Genomic DNA, 18,248 nt, shown 5'->3' with positions numbered 1-18,248 from the left:
AGATTCAGGATGTGAGAGTTGTTTCCATTCTTGACTCTCAATACTAAACGTGTTTTCCTTTCCTTTGGGGGTGTAGGGTTAATGCCAGTATTCCTTGCCAGCAAGCAGTTTCATTACCAGCTCAGGTGTTGACGATTTGCGACAACTTCCAGTCCCTTTATATACCCTCTGCTACCAGCAGAGGGTGCCGGTTATTCTCATTGCCATTTAGATGCTGGTCCTGGAGGTGGAAGGAGCTGCTGTGGTGGTTGCACTCCTGGTGCTGAATGCAGCAGTCTGTTGTGGTCTTTTCCCCCTGTTTGTCTTCCTTCCCTGGTGTGTTTTTTCAGTACAGAAGTGGGGCTAGCGTCCCTTACCTGCCCACTCCTTAGCCAGGGACAATTACAGGGTCTTTTCAGGGCTTCAAGTTCCTGCTCGGCGACAGGTGAAGAACCTGTATAGGGACTGGCTAGGAGTGCGGGGTACAGCGGCAGGTAAGTGGAGGAGGTGTCCATCTTCCCTCTCACTAGTCCTAGTGCTCACCATTGTTAAAGTGGCCCCAGTGTACCCCTTGTTTGTTGTGGTGTAACCCCTGTTGGTGTGTGTTTTGGCTCACGCTGGACCGTCCCTAGTCCGTGCCGTGACATGGAGCTAGTGAAGGCCCTAACATAGTGGAGGAACCTCCTTAAATACAGAACGTGCTTATAGTAATATGAAAGTATAAAAAGTAAGAGACATAAACACTTACCGAGTCTCCCTTCCTTCCAGGAAGACCAAGTCGTCCATGCATGCCGGTATCACCCTACAACGAGCAGCATTTAGTACTGATCAACAGAGCTGCATGCACAAAGGTACAGCTGCCCCATTGCCTATTTGTTATAGATGACCCCAAATTTAACACTTTGCCCACCAATTCATATTCTCATTGTCACAACTATGCACAATGCAATATCAGTAGTGATGAATACCTTATCTCCTTTCTCTCCATCCTGGCCGCAGAGACCCTTTGTACCACGATCCCCCTGAAACATGAAAATATGAGCAATTGATACAGTTATCACTTTCTGCATGAATGATTTGTTTATTGACCATTTATATATTTAGGGTGGTATTAACGCATTTGTGACAATTTGGCGATAACTGTAAGTTCCTTACCTTTGGTCCTCTTAATCCATTCAGACCTGGGTCTCCTTTCTCTCCTCGTGATCCGGGCAGAGCGTCTTTACCCGGGACACCCTGCATAAAAATCATTGCAAAATATAAAGTATGTGACCGTAGATTAATACCATAGAGGGGGTGGGTGGATGATGACAGTGCCCCCTTCTAATGGGCACAGGGCACCTATAGGTGCGGGCACATCATCAGGATCATTCCAAAAGAGGAAAGTTGCCCAGAAGGCTGGTGAAAAGGACGGGGCAACCAGTGGCAGGCTATCTAGCCCGGAGATATGGAGGCTTCGAGGACGGGGGCTGGAACCAGAAGAACTCAGGACGCTGGTGTTTTACAGCCACAGTTTTGATTACTGAGCCACCAGGTATCTAAACTGTCGCGATACCCAAGGTAAAGCAAATCTGAGATACTTACCGCCAATCCAGCCTCCCCTGGCTCTCCCGTTTCGCCCTAAAAAACAAAGATGGTGTATAAGAGGTTTTCCAGGACTTTAATGAGGATGAGTGACATATTTTTAAGATATCAGATTGCTGAGAGCCTTTATCCCTTTTCCACCAGGGTCGTCTCATTGTGTTGTGGCTGATAATGGTACTGCAAGCACTTATGTCAGGGCGCGTGGTACGACTCACGGCCATTACACAGTGTTTGGCGTTGTGGTGCCCTCAATCAGCTGATCAGTGGAGGTGCTGGGGTCGGATCCCTACCAACTCATACTGATGACTGATCTTGTTCCTGTGTTATCTACTGTATATAAAGATGTTATCAGCCATTTTAAAGGAGGAGGAGGTGAGCTGTGACATCACCTATTGTGAATGTTAGTCCTGTGTTAGCTACTGTATATAAAGGTGTTATCAGCCATTATACAGGAGGAGAAGGTGAGCTGTGACATCACCTAATGTGGATCCTGTGTTGTCTACTGTATATTGAGGTGTTATCAGTCACTGTATAGGAGGAGGAGGTGAGCTGTGACATCACCTATTGTGGATCCTGTGTTGTCTACTATATATTGAGGTGTTATCAGTCATTGTAGAGGATGAGGAGGAGGTGAGCTGTGACATCACTTATTGTGAATGTTAGTCCTGTGTTAGCTACTGTATATAAATGTGTTATCAGCCATTGTACAGGAGGAATAATTGAACTGTGACATCACCTATTGTGAATGGTGGATCCTGTGTTATCTACTGTATATAAAGGTGTTATGAGCCATTATACAGGAGGAGGAGGTGAGCTGTGATATCACCTAATGTGAATGTTGGTCCTGTGTTATCTACTGTATATAAAGGTGTTATCATAACTTATCGGCCATTATACTGAAGGAGGAGGTGAGCTGTGATATCACCTATTGTGGATCCTGTGTTGTCTACTGTATATTGAGGTGTTATCAGTCATTGTATAGGAGGAGGAGGTGAGCTGTGACATCACCTATTGTGGATCCTGTGTTGTCTACTGTATATTGAGGTGTTATCAGTCATTGTATAGGAGGAGGAGGTGAGCTGTGACATCACCTATTGTGGATCCTGTGTTGTCTACTGTATATTGAGGTGTTATCAGTCATTGTACAGGATGAGGAGGAGGTGAGCTGTGACCTCACCTATTGTATATGGTGTATCCCTCCCAATGTCTGTGACATTTAATTTTTTTTATCTTTCAAAACTATTATTTTGTTAACAGGCAGCATATTAGTATGTGGTGAGGCAGTGAAATAAAAAATGACAACTGTTATTGTAACACCAGAAACATGCTCAGAGCAGTTGTCACTTCCCTTCCCCCACTCTTCTTGTATAGCCTATACAAAGTCTATTACTTATCGGAGGGGGCAACAATTGTCTAAATGTTAATATCAGTTGTGACAATAATTACCTTTTGTCCACCAGGTCCACGGGGTCCTAGAAAACCAGTTGCCCCTTTGTCTCCAGGTTCTCCTTTGGTTCCCTGTTGAGAAAAGATAGAACAGAATTATAATGACATATATAACTGAATCATAGCTTGTTCAGATGTCCATGAGTCACGTATCTTTCTGCCATGGATAGGACGCGTTCCCATTATAGCCTATGGGGCTGTTCCCACGTTAGTGTTTTCTGGTGGACTAAGGATCCTCAGAAAAATCACGGAGACGTTCCTTTTTGATCTGAGTCACTCAAACAAGTGTATGGGTCCATAATATCCACCATCTGTGTACTCTGTATCTTGTGACATACTTGGTGAAGAAGTCGTCTCTGGGTTGGTCTATAACTATGTTCACGTGGAATTTTCCGACGAGTTTTTGGAGTTTTTTTAAACTCTCCAAAATTTCCTCTAAGGCTATGTGCCCAGGGAAGAAACCTACGGATTTTCCAGATAAATCTGCAGGTTTCAGCATGTACAGACACACCTTATGTTATCCTATGGGACATGGGGAGTGTCTGTGTCCATGCTGCGGAATGTGCGGCTGCGGAATATGCTGTGGATGTCCCGCAGCCGAACATAACTGCATGTCAATTATTCCTGCGGAATTACCTGCGGAAATCCCAGCCATCCACTATGGAGATAGAGGCCGGGACTTCCGTTGGTAATCCGCATGAATGTCCGCAGGTTTACCGCAGATATTTCGCTGGAATCCCACAGCAATGGATAGCTGCGGAACCCGGGGAGCAGCTGCGGGAAACCTGCGGATATATCTGCAGGTACAATCTCCCGTGGGCAAATAGCCTAAATCTCCTCAAAAACTAGAAGTTTTTACTCATTTTCTTCTCCAAAAATTCAGCGAAAAAACTCTGAATGCACAGAGCCTAACAGTCACCTGCAGAATTTGTAAGTTTTTCAAGTACAAACGTTTGGGGGGGGAGTTTTTATTTTCAGCGAAGGGTTTTTTTTTTTTTTTTTTTTTTTTGCAGCCTTCTGATTTTGATGCTTCTTTTGGAGCTGATTCGAAGAAGTGCATTCACTTTTAAAAAGCTTTTTTTTTTTTTTAAGACAAAACGCTCAAAGAAACTCTTTATATGAGCAGCAAAGTGGATTTCCCATAGAAATGAATAGGTAGAGTTTTCCAATCATTTTTGAAGGAGGATTTTTGAGCGGATCCGTTCCAAAAACAAATGTAACAAAACTCTATGTGAACAAAGCCTTAGGAATCAACTGATTTTACCCGAGAATATAAGTAGTAATGTGGTGAAGTACTTTACATCTGGACTATAACTAATGATGTGTGGACCCCAGAGTGATGAAATACTGACCCCCAAGCTACATTTTGGAAGTGTTTTTAGACAGTCAGATTTTGGCCGTTCACGATCTTGGCCAAAACCTCAAAGATATCTGTAGAAAGTTGAGTCGAAGAGGCTGACATATTGGAAAGTCATCTTGGACCTTTGCTTTTTGGGTAGCCTCTTCACTTAGGGTGCCAGATGCATTGTCATACATTCAATAGGGTCCTGGGTATTCCGTCTGAAGGAAAGGTCGGCCATGAAAGAGGAGACTGTTCAGGACTAAGTCATACGCTTGGTTTTTACGTCTACGGCCCAATTTTAATCAGCGTTTTGGATTAGATTTTAATCAATGTTTCGTCGGTGTGTCCGTTTTACCATCAGTGATATTCTCATTTGCCAAAAAAGAAATATTTTTTGGACTATAAGACGCACTTTTTTCCCCCCAAATGTTGGGGGAAAGTGGGGGGTGCGTCTTATGGTCTGAATATAGGGCTGCGGGGAATGAGGATGCTGTGGTGGTGCGGGTCATCGGCGGCACGAGCAGGCTGTAGCAGCACCTGCCATGACCACAAGGGCCCGCTCATTACATATGCACACCCATCCTCCCGCCCATCATCTCTCAGCGCTGAAGCCGGCACTGACAGGTGGGCGGAATGATGGGCGGGAGGTGCGCGCATAATTAACAGCCGGCAGTGATCACCCCTGGCAACTACAGCCTGGAGTGATCATGTACAGCTGTATTTACTGCTCCCCGCGCTGATCATTTTCAGCGCGGGAGGCAGTGAATAAGTATGGTACACTGACCGGCCACTTCTGTGCAGCACCGCGATCTCCTCCAGTCTGCCGGTCAGCTGATCTGTGTAGAGAGCGGTGAGCACAGCGATGACATCATTGCTGTGCGCGCTGCTAGTCTCCACGCAAGTTAGCTGACCGGCAGACTGGAGGATATCGCGGTGCTGCAGGGAAGTGACCGGTGACTGCTCCACACAGATCAGCGGCGCTGCTGCCACCACAGACAGGGGGAGGAGCAATGCTGTATGGAGCGAGGAAAGGTGACTATAAACGTTTATTGTTTTTTTGTGTGATATAGGATACATGCCATATAGCAGGATGAGGGTATATAGCAGCATGGGGCCATGTAGCAGGATGGGGGTATATAGCAGGATGGCTCCATATAGCAGGATAGGGGTATATAGCAGGATGAGGGTATATAGCAGCATGGGGCCATATAGCAGGATGGGGCCATAGAGCAGGATGGCAATATATAGCAGGATGGAGGTATATAGCAGAATGAGGGCATATTCCAGGATGGCAGTATATAGCAGGATGGAGGTATATAGCAGGATGAGGGCATATTCCAGGATGGCTGTATATAGCAGGATAAGGGCATATACCAGGATGGGGTACCGTAGCAAAGATTTTGCGGACATTACCCCCATAACAGTGTCAGCAGCAGATCCTCTCCCCATAACAGTGTGTCATGACCACATTTTTTGCTTAAAATTTTACTTTCCTATTTTCCTCCTCTAAAACCAGGGTGCGTCTTATGGTCCGATGCGTCTTATAGTTCGAAAAATACGGTAAGTTTGCAAAGCTTCTCCACTTCTAGTCTCTTTATATACCTTCTGCTACTAGCAGAGGGTGCCGGTTATTCTCATTGCCATTTGAATGCTGGACCAAGAGGTGGAAGGAGCTGCTCTAAACCCTCTCTTGAAGTTGCTGTGGTGACTGCAGCAATCTGTTGTAGTGCTTTTCCCCCCGTCTGTCTTCCTTCTCTGGTGTGTTGTTCTAGTGCAGCAGTGGGTCTAGCATCCTTCACCTGCCCACTCCCTAGCCAGGTACTATTGTAGAGTCTTTTCAGGGCTTCATGTTCCTGCTCGGCGACAATTCAGGAACCTGTATTGGGACTGGCTAGGAGTGCAAAGTACAGCGGCAGGTAAGTGGAGGTGTCCATCTTCCCTCTCACTAGTCCTAGTGCCCACCATTGTTAAAGTGTCCCCGGTGTGCCCCTTGTTTGTCATGGTGTAACCCCTGTTGATGTGTGTTTTGGTAGATATCACGGACGGCAGATATCATCATGCGTCGTCTGTGATTTTCCACAGACCTATAGACTTATATGAATTAGATCAAAAGCGTACAAGTCTTGCGGACACAGGGTCAGCCATGTCTCGCCGACACCGGGTCGGCCATGTCTCGCTGACACAGGGTCGGCCATGTCTCGCGGACACAGGGTCGGCCATGTCTCGCGGACACAGGGTCGGCCATGTCTCGCGGACACAGGGTCGGCCATGTCTCGCGGACACAGGGTCGGCCATGTCTCGCGGACACAGGGTCGGCCATGTCTCGCGGACACAGGGTCGGCCATGTCTCGCGGACACAGGGTCGGCCATGTCTCGCGGACACACGGTTGGACATGTGAGCAGCCCATAGATTATAATGGATATGTGTTCTACCCATGAATAAGGCCTAAAGGTGCGAGTTACCTGGATACTCTCTACCTACAGACCTGAAGCCTTCTAGCCGTCTTACCCTTTCTCCGCTCATTCCTTGGTCTCCCTTTTCTCCTTTCTGTCCTTCAGAACCTTTAACTCCTCGATCGCCCTGAAAGGAAACAAGCGATTATGTTACAGCGGTAGAAATACCATTAAAGATAAAGAAATAAGAAAAAGAGGAAGAAAGTAGAAGAGGAAAGGAAAGACAATGGAAGAAGTGGGGCGTAAATGAACAGTAATTCCCCTATGAGCAGCCTCTGACCTACCGGCTCCCCTTTGTTTCCTTTTGGGCCCGCTGGTCCTTCAATCATCAGTGTTTCGCCCTAGACAGGACAAGGCGAAGACATATGTGACCCGCTCCGGAAGTTAAGACGGCCCATACATGTGACATGGTCATACAGAAGACGTCTTACCTTGTCTCCTTTCAAGCCTCCTGGACCTGAATCTCCCTGAAACATCACAGAACGCCATTACCAGTGGCCATATAATGTAAGCAGATACAATCCCTTTAAGTACTAGAATGCATCATTTATAACATTTAACTGTTTATTTAGGACCAGATAGTGATACATAACCTTTATTTTTGATGCTTGTTTTTTTTTTATTGTACATTTTTTTATTCCCTATATATGTCTATAAAGGCAGCCATCTTGCCCAAGCTGCAGCAGCCACATGTGACATTAGACAAGATCTGACCAATCTGTTGTTGACATGCTATGCGACCTGTACAGAAGACATTCTGCAGAAGAGGTGAGCTGTGATACTACCCAGTGTGCACTGTGGATCCTGTATTATCAGCTGTATATAGAGGGGTTATCAGTCATTGTACAGGAGGGTGAGGTGAGCTGTGATATCACCTATTGTGAATATTGAATCCTGTGTTATCAGCTACAGTATATATAGAAGGGTTATCAGTCATTGTACAGAAGGAGGAAGTGAGCTGTGATATCACCTATTGTGAATATTGAATCCTGTGTTATCAGCTACAGTATATATAGAAGGGTTATCAGTCATTGTACAGAAGGAGGAAGTGAGCTGTGATATCACCTATTGGGAATATTGAATCCTGTGTTATCAGCTACAGTATATATAGAAGGGTTATCAGTCATTGTACAGAAGGAGGAAGTGAGCTGTGATATCACCTATTGGGAATATTGAATCCTGTGTTATCAGCTACAGTATATATAGAAGGGTTATCAGTCATTGTACAGAAGGAGGAAGTGAGCTGTCATATCACCTATTGTGAATATTGAATCCTGTGTTATCAGCTACAGTATATATAGAAGGGTTATCAGTCATTGTACAGAAGGAGGAAGTGAGCTGTGATATCACCTATTGTGCATTGTGGATCCTGTGTTATCAGCTGCATATAGAGGGGTTATCCTTATCCGTCATTGTACAGAAGGAGGAGGTGAGCTGTGATATCACCTATTGGGAATATTGGATCCTGTGTTATCAGCTGCATATAGAGGGGTTATCCTTATCCGTCATTGTACAGAAGGAGGAGGTGAGCTGTGATGTCACCTATTGTGCATTGTGGATCCTGTGTTATCAGCTGCATATAGAGGGGTTATCAGTCATTGTACAGAAGGAGGCGGTGAGCTGTGATATCACCTATTGTGAATATTGGATCCTGTGTTATCTACTGTATATAGAGGTGTTATCAGTCATTGTACTTGAGAAAGAGGTGAGCTGTGACATCCTGTAGTATGAATTGTGGATCCTGTGTTATATACTGTATATATGTGTTATCACTCATTATACAGGAGGGGGAAGAGGTAAGATGTGACATCACCTATTGTGAATGGTGGTCCCTGTGTTATAGAGGTATTATCAATCATTGAACAGTACGGGGAAAAGTTTAACTGTGGGATCATCTATTGTGAATGGTGGATCCTGTGTTGCCTATCATATGTATAGGTGTTATCAGTCTTTGTACAGGAGGTGGAGAAGGTGAGCTGTGACATCACTTATTGTGAATGGTGAATCCTGTGTTATCATTAATTGTACAGGAAGAGATGAGCTGTAACATCATCTATGGTAGATCCTGGTGTTATCTACTGGATATAGAGGTGTTATCAGTCATTGTACAGGACGGGGGAGTAGGTGAGCTGTAATATCATCAATTGTGAATGGTGGATCCTTTGTTATCTATACTGTATGTATATATATATTTATTTATATATATATATATATATTTGTTACCTTTCACTATAATGCTGCATGTGATGATAACATTATTACTGTTACTGCTGAGAAGTGATCGCTGCAGAATAGGAGGTGTCAGCAAATTTGAGCCTCAGAGTAAAAACTGCAAGATCTCTGGATTTTTTTTTTGTGTGAAAAAAAATAAAAATTCTTAAACAAAATGGTGAATATAAAACCTGGATTTACACAATAAGGTTTTATTCTGATAACACATTTTTCCTTAAAGGGGCAGTAGTCCCTTTGGTACAATCCCGTTCTATTCTAAGGGTCACCAGGCATTGAAATGATCATAAGAGAATACTCCAGGTATATCCTATGAAGAAACCTGTCAGCAAGTGTTTAATTTATCTGCAGCGCCCCCATAGGTTATGTGAAGCATTACACAATTCTTATTAAAGTCAATTAGTATGTCTGTACTATGATCTGACCAGATATTTGCAGCATTTCTTACCTTGTCTCCCCGTTCTCCTCTATTTCCTGAAAGACCCTGGAAAAAAAATCCAACAAGATATCCGAATCTATACGGAGTTATTGGCCATTGCACATATATGATCAGTGTTCCGGCTGGGGATTACCTGGGGGCCGCGGTCTCCCTCTAATCCTGGACGGCCATCCTCTCCCTGTAGGAAATGGACATGTCAGCCTCTATGGAAGGACTCCTTATAATGGGGTTCTCCTGAATCTCCCTAATTTATGAAGACTGGACTGAATTGTTAGATTGTATCACTGCTATATGTAAGGAGTCTGTGCACGCTGCAGCTGAGGGGTGCGGGGCGGCACCCCCTGATTGTGGACATTGTCATACATTACACATAAGCCTCGTACCCTTGGACCTGGATCTCCTCTCTCTCCTCTAGGACCCAACTGACCAATTCCTGGATCACCCTGGAAAAAATAGGAAAAAAAATCAGCATTGTTTCACACAGCTTAATGATAATTTGACCACTGGGGGGCAGATTTTTATTAATTTAATGGAATACTCCAAGAAACCGTGTTTTTTCAGATTTTTCTTTTTTGGTTCCTTTAATTCTTAAAGATGTCTTACTATGGCAAATAATGTGACTTGCAATAAAAGCATATACACTCCAGGGTTCTGACAACTAATTTTAGTGCTTAAAGGGGTGGTTCCATCACATAAAGGGATGGCATAACTCAAGGATGTAGTGGTGTAAATAGAGTCCAATGGGCCCCGATGCAAAGTTTGTTCCAGGGACCCTCCCAATCTGGGCCATTGTAGCATTCGAAATCCTATAAAGACATATTACTTACCCCCTGCATCCTCTTCATCGTGTACTAATGTTCTCCATCCTGGGCCACTTCCTGGTAAATATGTCCCCCATCCTGGTGTATGACCCCATCATGGCAAAATGCTGATATAAGCGTCCCATCCTGGTATATATGTCCCCATCATGGCCCATCCTGGTGTATATGACCCCATCCTGGTATATATGGCCCGATCATTTCCCCATCCTGGTATATATGGACACATCATGTCTCCATCCTGGTATATAGCCCCATCCTAGTACATGCCACATCCTGGTAGATAGTCCCATCCTGGTATATACCTCCATCCTGGTATATAGCCCCATCCTAGTACATGCCCCATCCTGGTAGATAGCCCCACCCTGGTATATGTCTCCATCCTGGTATATAGCCCCATCCTAGTACATGCCCCATCCTGGTAGATAGCCCCATCCTGGAATATGTCTCCATCCTGGCCGCATCCTGGTATATAGCCCCATCCTGGTATATGTCTCAATCATGTCCACATCCTGGTAATTATAATCCACCAGCATGCTGCCATCAGTAAAAAAAATGATTACACTCATCTTCCCGCCGCTCCCCTGGTGTCCTCCTCCGGCAACTGACTAGCATGTAAGCGGCGCAGCGAACGACGTCACTGTCATGTGCACCCCTTACAACGCTGTCAGCTGTGTCAAAAAATTCACTGTTCCGCATGCCCAGGATTATGGGCATAGGGAGCAGTGAATATTCATAACCTTAATTGGCGGCCGGCACATCGCAGTGCAGGGACCCAACAGGTGTCTGTGCTGCGATGAATTACAGCTGGATGAGTGTCCACATCCATCTGAAAGAGGTGCTAGGGTCATCGGGCACACTGCAACCCTGGGCCCGGTCACGATCCCTGCGACCACGATCATTACGCCCCTGCTAGGATGATAGGCCATCACTTTATGATCGGTGCTGGTTCACTAATCCTGAAAATGATTCCTAAGCGCTAAGTCGTTGCTGCAGCTCCTCAGCAGGTTTTCCTACACAGCGGCGACCCACCGCACAGAGGAACTACAGCTCAGCTCCAATCAAGTGAAGGCCATTGGCTGCAATTTCCTCCATATCTGCGAGGGCCGCTGTGGAGGGGTAAACAGGATGGGTGCGGTCCCAAAGATCAGACCCCATCGGATCAATAAGATGGTGGGTTAAAGAAATATTAATGAATGTATTTTAGCCTTACCTTGTCACCCTTCCCCCCTGAAGGTCCTGGGGGTCCCTGTAATGAAATTATACTGTGAATACATTGACATACAACATATACTGTAGCATGATAGCAAAAATACAGTATATAACAGATGAAAAACACCAGATCTGGTCCCTACCGATGGTCCAGGTGCCCCGGGTGGTCCCTGTGCTCCTGAATTCCCTTCTCTTCCAGGAAAACCGATCAAACCCTAAATAAAAGTTGGTAATAAAATTAAGTAGCAATCAAAGTCAAGGAATGATATACCATTTGGATGTCTGTTTTGGTAGCACTTACCCTTTCTCCAGGAGCACCTGACGGTCCAGGCTGCCCAGGTTCTCCTCTCTGACCTGGCTGACCAGGTGTCCCAGCAATGCCCTGCAGACCTGGTGGACCTGGAGGCCCGGGCAGCCCGAGATCACCCTATCAAAAAAAAGTCAAAATTTGATGTAAAACCACATACAAAAACGTATCAGGAATATCAGAGGAACCTATTATCTGGGATTTACCTTCAAGCCCGGTGGTCCTATCTGCCCCGCAGGTCCAGGTGAGCCGGCACCAACTCCTCCCTGGAGATGTACAGGTTAATAAAAAATGTCTGTGTCTGTCAAAGATTTGCTGATGTAGGACAAACCATATTTGTAGGACTTACCTTATCTCCTTTAGGTCCAGGAGGTCCCTTGAAGCCCTGAAAATAGAAGAAGTCACTTTATGGTATTAGGACGTTTATTTTTTATCCCGATTCTCTAATATTTTTTCACCCCTTTAATAAATGGTCACATTATTGCAAAAAGGCTCAATAAATGTGTCTACAGGATTGGAAAAACACGACTGGTTTCTTCCAGAAACAACGCCCCTCCTGTCTATGGTTGTGTTTGGTATTGCAACTCAATTTTATTGATATGAACAGGACTGAGCTGCAATACCAGACACAGCCTGTGGATAGAAGTGGCGCTGTTTTCAGAAGAAAACTGTTAAGATCTACAAAATGTGCTGGATGGCGGCTTTGCTTGTTTCTTGCTCACTGATTTTTACGTTACGTGATATTTTCTTTTCCAATCATATCAGAATTTTGGGCGATCAGATGTCCATTACACTCAGAGGTCACATATCTGACAACAAGGTGGAGCTAAACTGTTGTCCAACAGCTTCGGACATTGTGCAGAGCTCACTTACATCTTCTCCGGGGTCTCCAGTATCTCCCTTTTTCCCTTGGTCCCCCTAGTGGTGAAAAGTAAGAAATATCATTTGCAGGTTCTCAAAAAGTTGGAATTGTGTTTGTTTTGGAGAGTTCCAGAACTAAACGTCTTTAAGAAGTGTTTATCATTGTAATTTTTTTTTTCTCAAGGAGTGCAGAGAGAAAATGCACAGCTCCTGGGGTGATGCCAGTGTCCCTCCACACTGGCTCTATCTCCCCTCTCACAGCGCACAGTCTCAGGCCCCCTTCACACGTCCGTGAAAATCACGCACGTTTTTCATGGACGTGTCAAAGGTGCATATTGCCCTCCGTGTGCCGTGTTTATGGCACACGTGTGTTCTCCGTGATAACACACGGAGAACGGGAACTTTCGGCTCACCTGTCCCTGGTGTTGCTGTCCGTGGTGCTGATCTTCGGTCTCCGGTCCTGCCGACTCCCCGTTGCTGCTGCTTCCGGCCCGCAGTGGAGTGAATATTCATGAGCATAATGAGCGGGGTCGGAAGCAAGTGCCAGCAGCGGCAAAGAAAGCAGGGCTGGAGAAGGTGAGTATAGAAATTCTTTTTATTTCACAGACACGTGTGTTTTCTCCGGTGCGTGTCACACGGATCACATCCGTCCGGGCCGTGTGACACCGGTGATGCCGGAGAAAGATGGACATGTCTACGTGTGGAGCACACAGACACACGTATGCTCCACACAGACACACGGTCCATGGCAGAACACGTGTCTCCAGCATGTGAGGAAACGAACCAAACACGTATTGGAGACACGGACATGTGAAGGAGGCCAAGAGAGAGAGAGAAGCTGCAGCTGCGTCTCCTCCTCCTCCTCCTCCTCTTGTCTTCTAGGCTCATTATTACCACAGAGAGATTTTCTGAAGACTGAGATGGTTTCTAAAGAAAGGGGAAGGCGAACTACAGTCTGTGGGAAGTGAAGACAACAACACTTTAGGCTATGTGCACACGCTGCATTTTTTTGACGCTGCATTTTTGTGTGTTTTTGGCGGCTAAAAACACACAAAAACGCACCCGCGGCAAAAAATGCAAGCGTTTTTACCGCGATTTGGTGCGTTTTTGGTTGCGTTTTTGATCTCTGCGTTTTTCTGCGTTTTTCCAATGCATTGCATGGGGGGAAACTCAGAAAAACGCAGGAAAGAACTGACATGTCCATTTTTTTTTTAAGCTCAAAAACGCAGCTTAAAAAAAAAGTTGTGTGCGGACAGCAAAAATGAAGACTCATAGACTTTGCTGGGGAAGCGAAGTCATGGAGTTTTGAGGCCAAAACTTCCGCGAAAAACGCACAAAAACGCACTGTGTGAACTTACCCTAACTCTTAAAAATTAAATGTAAAGCTGCAAATGGAAGAAGGGAATTTTGTTACTTACCGTAAATTCCTTTTCTTCTAGCTCCTATTGGGAGACCCAGACGATTGGGTGTATAGCACTGCCTCCGGAGGCCACACAAAGCAATTACACTAAAAAGTGTAAGGCCCCTCCCCTTCTGGCTATACACCCCCAGTGGGATCACTGGCTCACCAGTTTTAGTGCAAAAGCAAGAAGGAGGAAAGCCAATAACTGGTTTAAACAAATTCACTCCGAAGTAACCTCGGAGAACTGAAAACCGTTCAACATGAACAACATGTGTACCCGAAAAACAACCAAAAATCCCGAAGGACAACAGGGCGGGTGCTGGGTCTCCCAATAGGAGCTAGAAGAAAAGGAATTTACGGTAAGTAACAAAATTCCCTTCTTCTTCGGCGCTCCATTGGGAGACCCAGACGATTGGGACGTCCAAAAGCTGTCCCTGGGTGGGTAAAGAATACCTCATGTTAGAGCTGCAAGACAGCCCTCCCCTATATGGAGGCAACTGCCGCCTGCAGGACTCTTCTACCTAGGCTGGCGTCCGCCGAAGCATAGGTATGCACCTGATAATGTTTGGTGAAAGTGTGCAGACTCGACCAGGTAGCTGCCTGGCACACCTGTTGAGCCGTAGCCTGGTGTCGCAATGCCCAGGATGCACCCACGGCTCTGGTAGAATGGGCCTTCAGCCCTGATGGAACCGGAATCCCAGCAGAACGGTAGGCTTCAAGAATTGGTTCTTTGATCCATCGAGCCAGGGTGGCCTTAGAAGCCTGCGACCCTTTGCGCTTACCAGCGACAAGGACAAAGAGTGCATCCGAACGGCGCAAGGGCGCCGTGCGGGAAATGTAGATTCTGAGTGCTCTCACCAGATCTAACAAATGTAAATCCTTCTCATACCGATGAACTGCATGAGGACAAAACGAAGGCAAAGAGATATCCTGATTAAGATGAAAAGAGGATACCACCTTCGGGAGAAACTCCTGAATGGGGCGCAGCACTACCTTGTCCTGGTGGAAGACCAGGAAGGGAGCCTTGGATGATAGCGCTGCTAGCTCAGACACTCTCCGAAGAGATGTGATCGCTACCAGAAAAGCCACTTTCTGTGATAGTCTAGAAAGTGAAACCTCCCTCAGAGGCTCGAAGGGCGGCTTCTGGAGGGCAACTAGTACCCTGTTCAGATCCCATGGATCTAACGGCCGCTTGTACGGGGGTACGATATGGCAAACCCCCTGTAGGAACGTGCGCACCTTAGGAAGGCGTGCCAAACGCCTCTGAAAAAAGACGGATAGCGCCGAGACCTGACCTTTAAGGGAGCCGAGCGACAAACCTTTTTCTAACCCAGATTGCAGGAAAGAAAGAAAGGTAGGCAATGCAAATGGCCAGGGAGACACTCCCTGAGCAGAGCACCAGGATAAGAATATCCTCCACGTTCTGTGGTAGATCTTAGCGGACGTGGGCTTCCTAGCCTGTCTCATGGTGGCAACGACCCCTTGGGACAATCCTGAAGACGCTAGGATCCAGGACTCAATGGCCACACAGTCAGGTTCAGGGCCGCAGAATTCCGATGGAAAAACGGCCCTTGGGACAGTAAGTCTGGTCGGTCTGGTAGTGCCCACGGTTGGCCGACCGTGAGCTGCCACAGATCCGGATACCACGCCCTCCTCGGCCAGTCTGGGGCGACGAGTATGACGCGGCTGCAATCGGATCTGATCTTGCGTAGCACTCTGGGCAAGAGTGCCAGAGGTGGAAACACATAAGGGAGCCGGAACTGCGACCAATCTTGCACTAGGGCGTCTGCCGCCAGCGCTCTTTGATCGCGAGACCGTGCCATGAAGGTTGGGACCTTGTTGTTGTGCCGGGACGCCATGAGGTCGACGTCCGGCCTTCCCCATCGGCGACAGATTTCCTGAAACACGTCTGGGTGAAGGGACCATTCCCCTGCGTCCATGCCCTGGCGACTGAGGAAGTCTGCTTCCCAGTTTTCTACGCCGGGGATGTGAACTGCGGATATGGTGGAGGCCGTGGCTTCCACCCACATCAGAATCCGCCGGACTTCCTGGAAGGCTTGCCGACTGCGTGTCCCCCCTTGGTGGTTGATGTATGCCACCGCTGTGGAGTTGTCCGACTGAATTCGGATCTGCCTTCCTTCCAGCCACTGCTGGAAGGCTAGTAGGGCAAGATACACTGCTCTGATTTCCAGAACATTGATCTGAAGGGTGGACTCCTGCTGAGTCCACGTACCCTGAGCCCTGTGGTGGAGAAAAACTGCTCCCCACCCTGACAGACTCGCGTCTGTCGTGACCACCGCCCAAGACGGTGGTAGGAAGGATCTTCCCTGTGATAATGAGGTGGGAAGAAGCCACCACTGCAGAGAGTCCTTGGCCGTCTGGGAAAGGGAGACTTTCCTGTCCAGGGATGTTGACTTCCCGTCCCATTGGCGGAGAATGTCCCATTGAAGTGGGCGCAGATGAAACTGCGCAAACGGAACCGCTTCCATTGCCGCCACCATCTTCCCGAGGAAGTGCATGAGGCGTCTTAAGGAGTGCGACTGACTTTGAAGGAGAGCCTGCACCCCGGTCTGTAGTGACCTCTGCTTGTCCAGCGGAAGCTTCACTAGCGCTGAGAGAGTATGAAACTCCATGCCAAGAGACGTTAGTGATTGGGTCGGTGACAGATTTGACTTTGAGAAGTTGATGATCCACCCGAACGTCTGGAGAGTCTCCAGTGCAACAGTCAAGCTGATTTGGCATGCCTCTTGAGAGGGTGCCTTGACCAGTAGATCGTCCAAGTAAGGGATCACAGAGTGTCCCTGAGAGTGCAAGACTGCTACCACTGCCGCCATGATCTTGGTGAACACCCGTGGGGCTGTCGCTAGACCAAATGGCAGAGCTACGAACTGAAGATGGTCGTCTCCTATCACGAAGCGTAGAAAGCGTTGGTGCTCTGTAGCAATCGGCACGTGGAGATAAGCATCCTTGATGTCTATTGATGCTAGGAAATCTCCTTGAGACATTGAGGCAATGACTGAGCGGAGGGATTCCATCCGGAACCGCCTGGCGTTCACATGCTTGTTGAGCAGTTTTAGGTCCAGAACAGGACGGAATGAGCCGTCCTTTTTTGGCACCACAAAGAGATTGGAGTAAAAACCTTGACCTCGTTCCTGAAGAGGAACAGGGACCACCACTCCTTCTGCTCTTAGAGAATTCACCGCCTGCAGAAGGGCATCTGCTCGGTCGGGATGTGGGGAAGTTCTGAAGAACCGAGGCGGAGGCCGAGTACTGAACTCTATCCTGTACCCGTGAGACAAAATGTCTGTTACCCACCGGTCTTTGACCTGTGGCAGCCAAATGTCGCAAAAGCGGGAGAGCCTGCCACCGACCGAGGATGCGGAGGGAGGCGGCCGAAAGTCATGAGGCAGCCGCCTTGGAAGCGGTACCTCCGGTTGCTTTCTTGGGGCGTGAGTGAGCCCGCCAGGAATCAGAGCTCCTTTGCTCTTTCTGAGTCCCTTTGGACGAGGAGAATTGGGGCTTGCCCGAGCCTCGAAAGGACCGAAACTTTGACTGCCACTTCCTCTGTGGAGGTTTGCTTGATCTGGGCTGGGGTAAGGAGGAGTCCTTACCTTTGGACTGTTTAATGATTTCCGCCAATTGCTCACCAAACAGTCTGTCTCCAGATAATGGCAAGCTGGTTAAACATTTTTTAGAAGCAGAATCTGCTTTCCATTCCTTTAACCACAAGGCTCTGCGCAAAACTACAGAGTTGGCGGATGCCATTGAGGTACGGCTCGTAGAGTCCAGTACCGCATTGATAGCGTAGGTCGCAAACGCAGACATTTGCGTAGTTAGGGACGCCACTTGCGGCACTGCTGGACGTATGAGAGAGTCCACCTGTGCCAGACCAGCTGAAATAGCTTGGAGCGCCCACACGGCCGCGAATGCTGGAGCAAACGACGCGCCGATAGCTTCATAGACAGATTTCAACCAAAGGTCCATCTGTCTGTCATTGGCATCTTTAAGTGAAGCCCCATCCTCCACTGCAACTATGGATCTAGCTGCAAGCCTGGATATTGGAGGGTCCACTTTTGGACACTGGGTCCAGCGTTTGACCACGTCAGGGGGAAAAGGATAACGTGTATCCTTAAGGCGTTTAGAAAAACGCTTGTCCGGATAAGTATTGTGTTTCT

The 18,248-nt window shown here is 47.1% G+C and overlaps 1 protein-coding gene across 1 annotated transcript in view; it reads right to left on the bottom strand.

Annotated features, from left to right (window-relative positions):
* COL7A1 (collagen type VII alpha 1 chain) overlaps positions 1–18,248 on the bottom strand; it is a 193,444-nt gene that overhangs the window by 3,638 nt on the left and 171,558 nt on the right. The window contains exons 83-99 of the mRNA XM_075322059.1: positions 12,684–12,728; positions 12,160–12,195; positions 12,017–12,076; positions 11,805–11,930; positions 11,647–11,718; positions 11,505–11,540; positions 9,857–9,916; positions 9,607–9,651; positions 9,483–9,518; positions 7,237–7,272; positions 7,090–7,146; positions 6,861–6,932; positions 3,010–3,081; positions 1,564–1,599; positions 1,135–1,215; positions 948–1,001; positions 728–781 (exon numbers count right to left, since the gene is read on the bottom strand). Coding sequence (XP_075178174.1) covers positions 728–781; positions 948–1,001; positions 1,135–1,215; positions 1,564–1,599; positions 3,010–3,081; positions 6,861–6,932; positions 7,090–7,146; positions 7,237–7,272; positions 9,483–9,518; positions 9,607–9,651; positions 9,857–9,916; positions 11,505–11,540; positions 11,647–11,718; positions 11,805–11,930; positions 12,017–12,076; positions 12,160–12,195; positions 12,684–12,728 — 978 coding nt within the window. The remainder of the gene's footprint in view (positions 1–727; positions 782–947; positions 1,002–1,134; positions 1,216–1,563; positions 1,600–3,009; positions 3,082–6,860; positions 6,933–7,089; positions 7,147–7,236; positions 7,273–9,482; positions 9,519–9,606; positions 9,652–9,856; positions 9,917–11,504; positions 11,541–11,646; positions 11,719–11,804; positions 11,931–12,016; positions 12,077–12,159; positions 12,196–12,683; positions 12,729–18,248) is intronic.

The sequence above is a fragment of the Anomaloglossus baeobatrachus genome, chromosome 8 (assembly GCF_048569485.1).
Source record: "Anomaloglossus baeobatrachus isolate aAnoBae1 chromosome 8, aAnoBae1.hap1, whole genome shotgun sequence".
Classification (NCBI taxonomy): domain Eukaryota; kingdom Metazoa; phylum Chordata; class Amphibia; order Anura; family Aromobatidae; genus Anomaloglossus; species Anomaloglossus baeobatrachus.
Note: the sequence above shows the minus strand (reverse complement) of the source record. Positions and strands in the feature narration are given on the sequence as shown.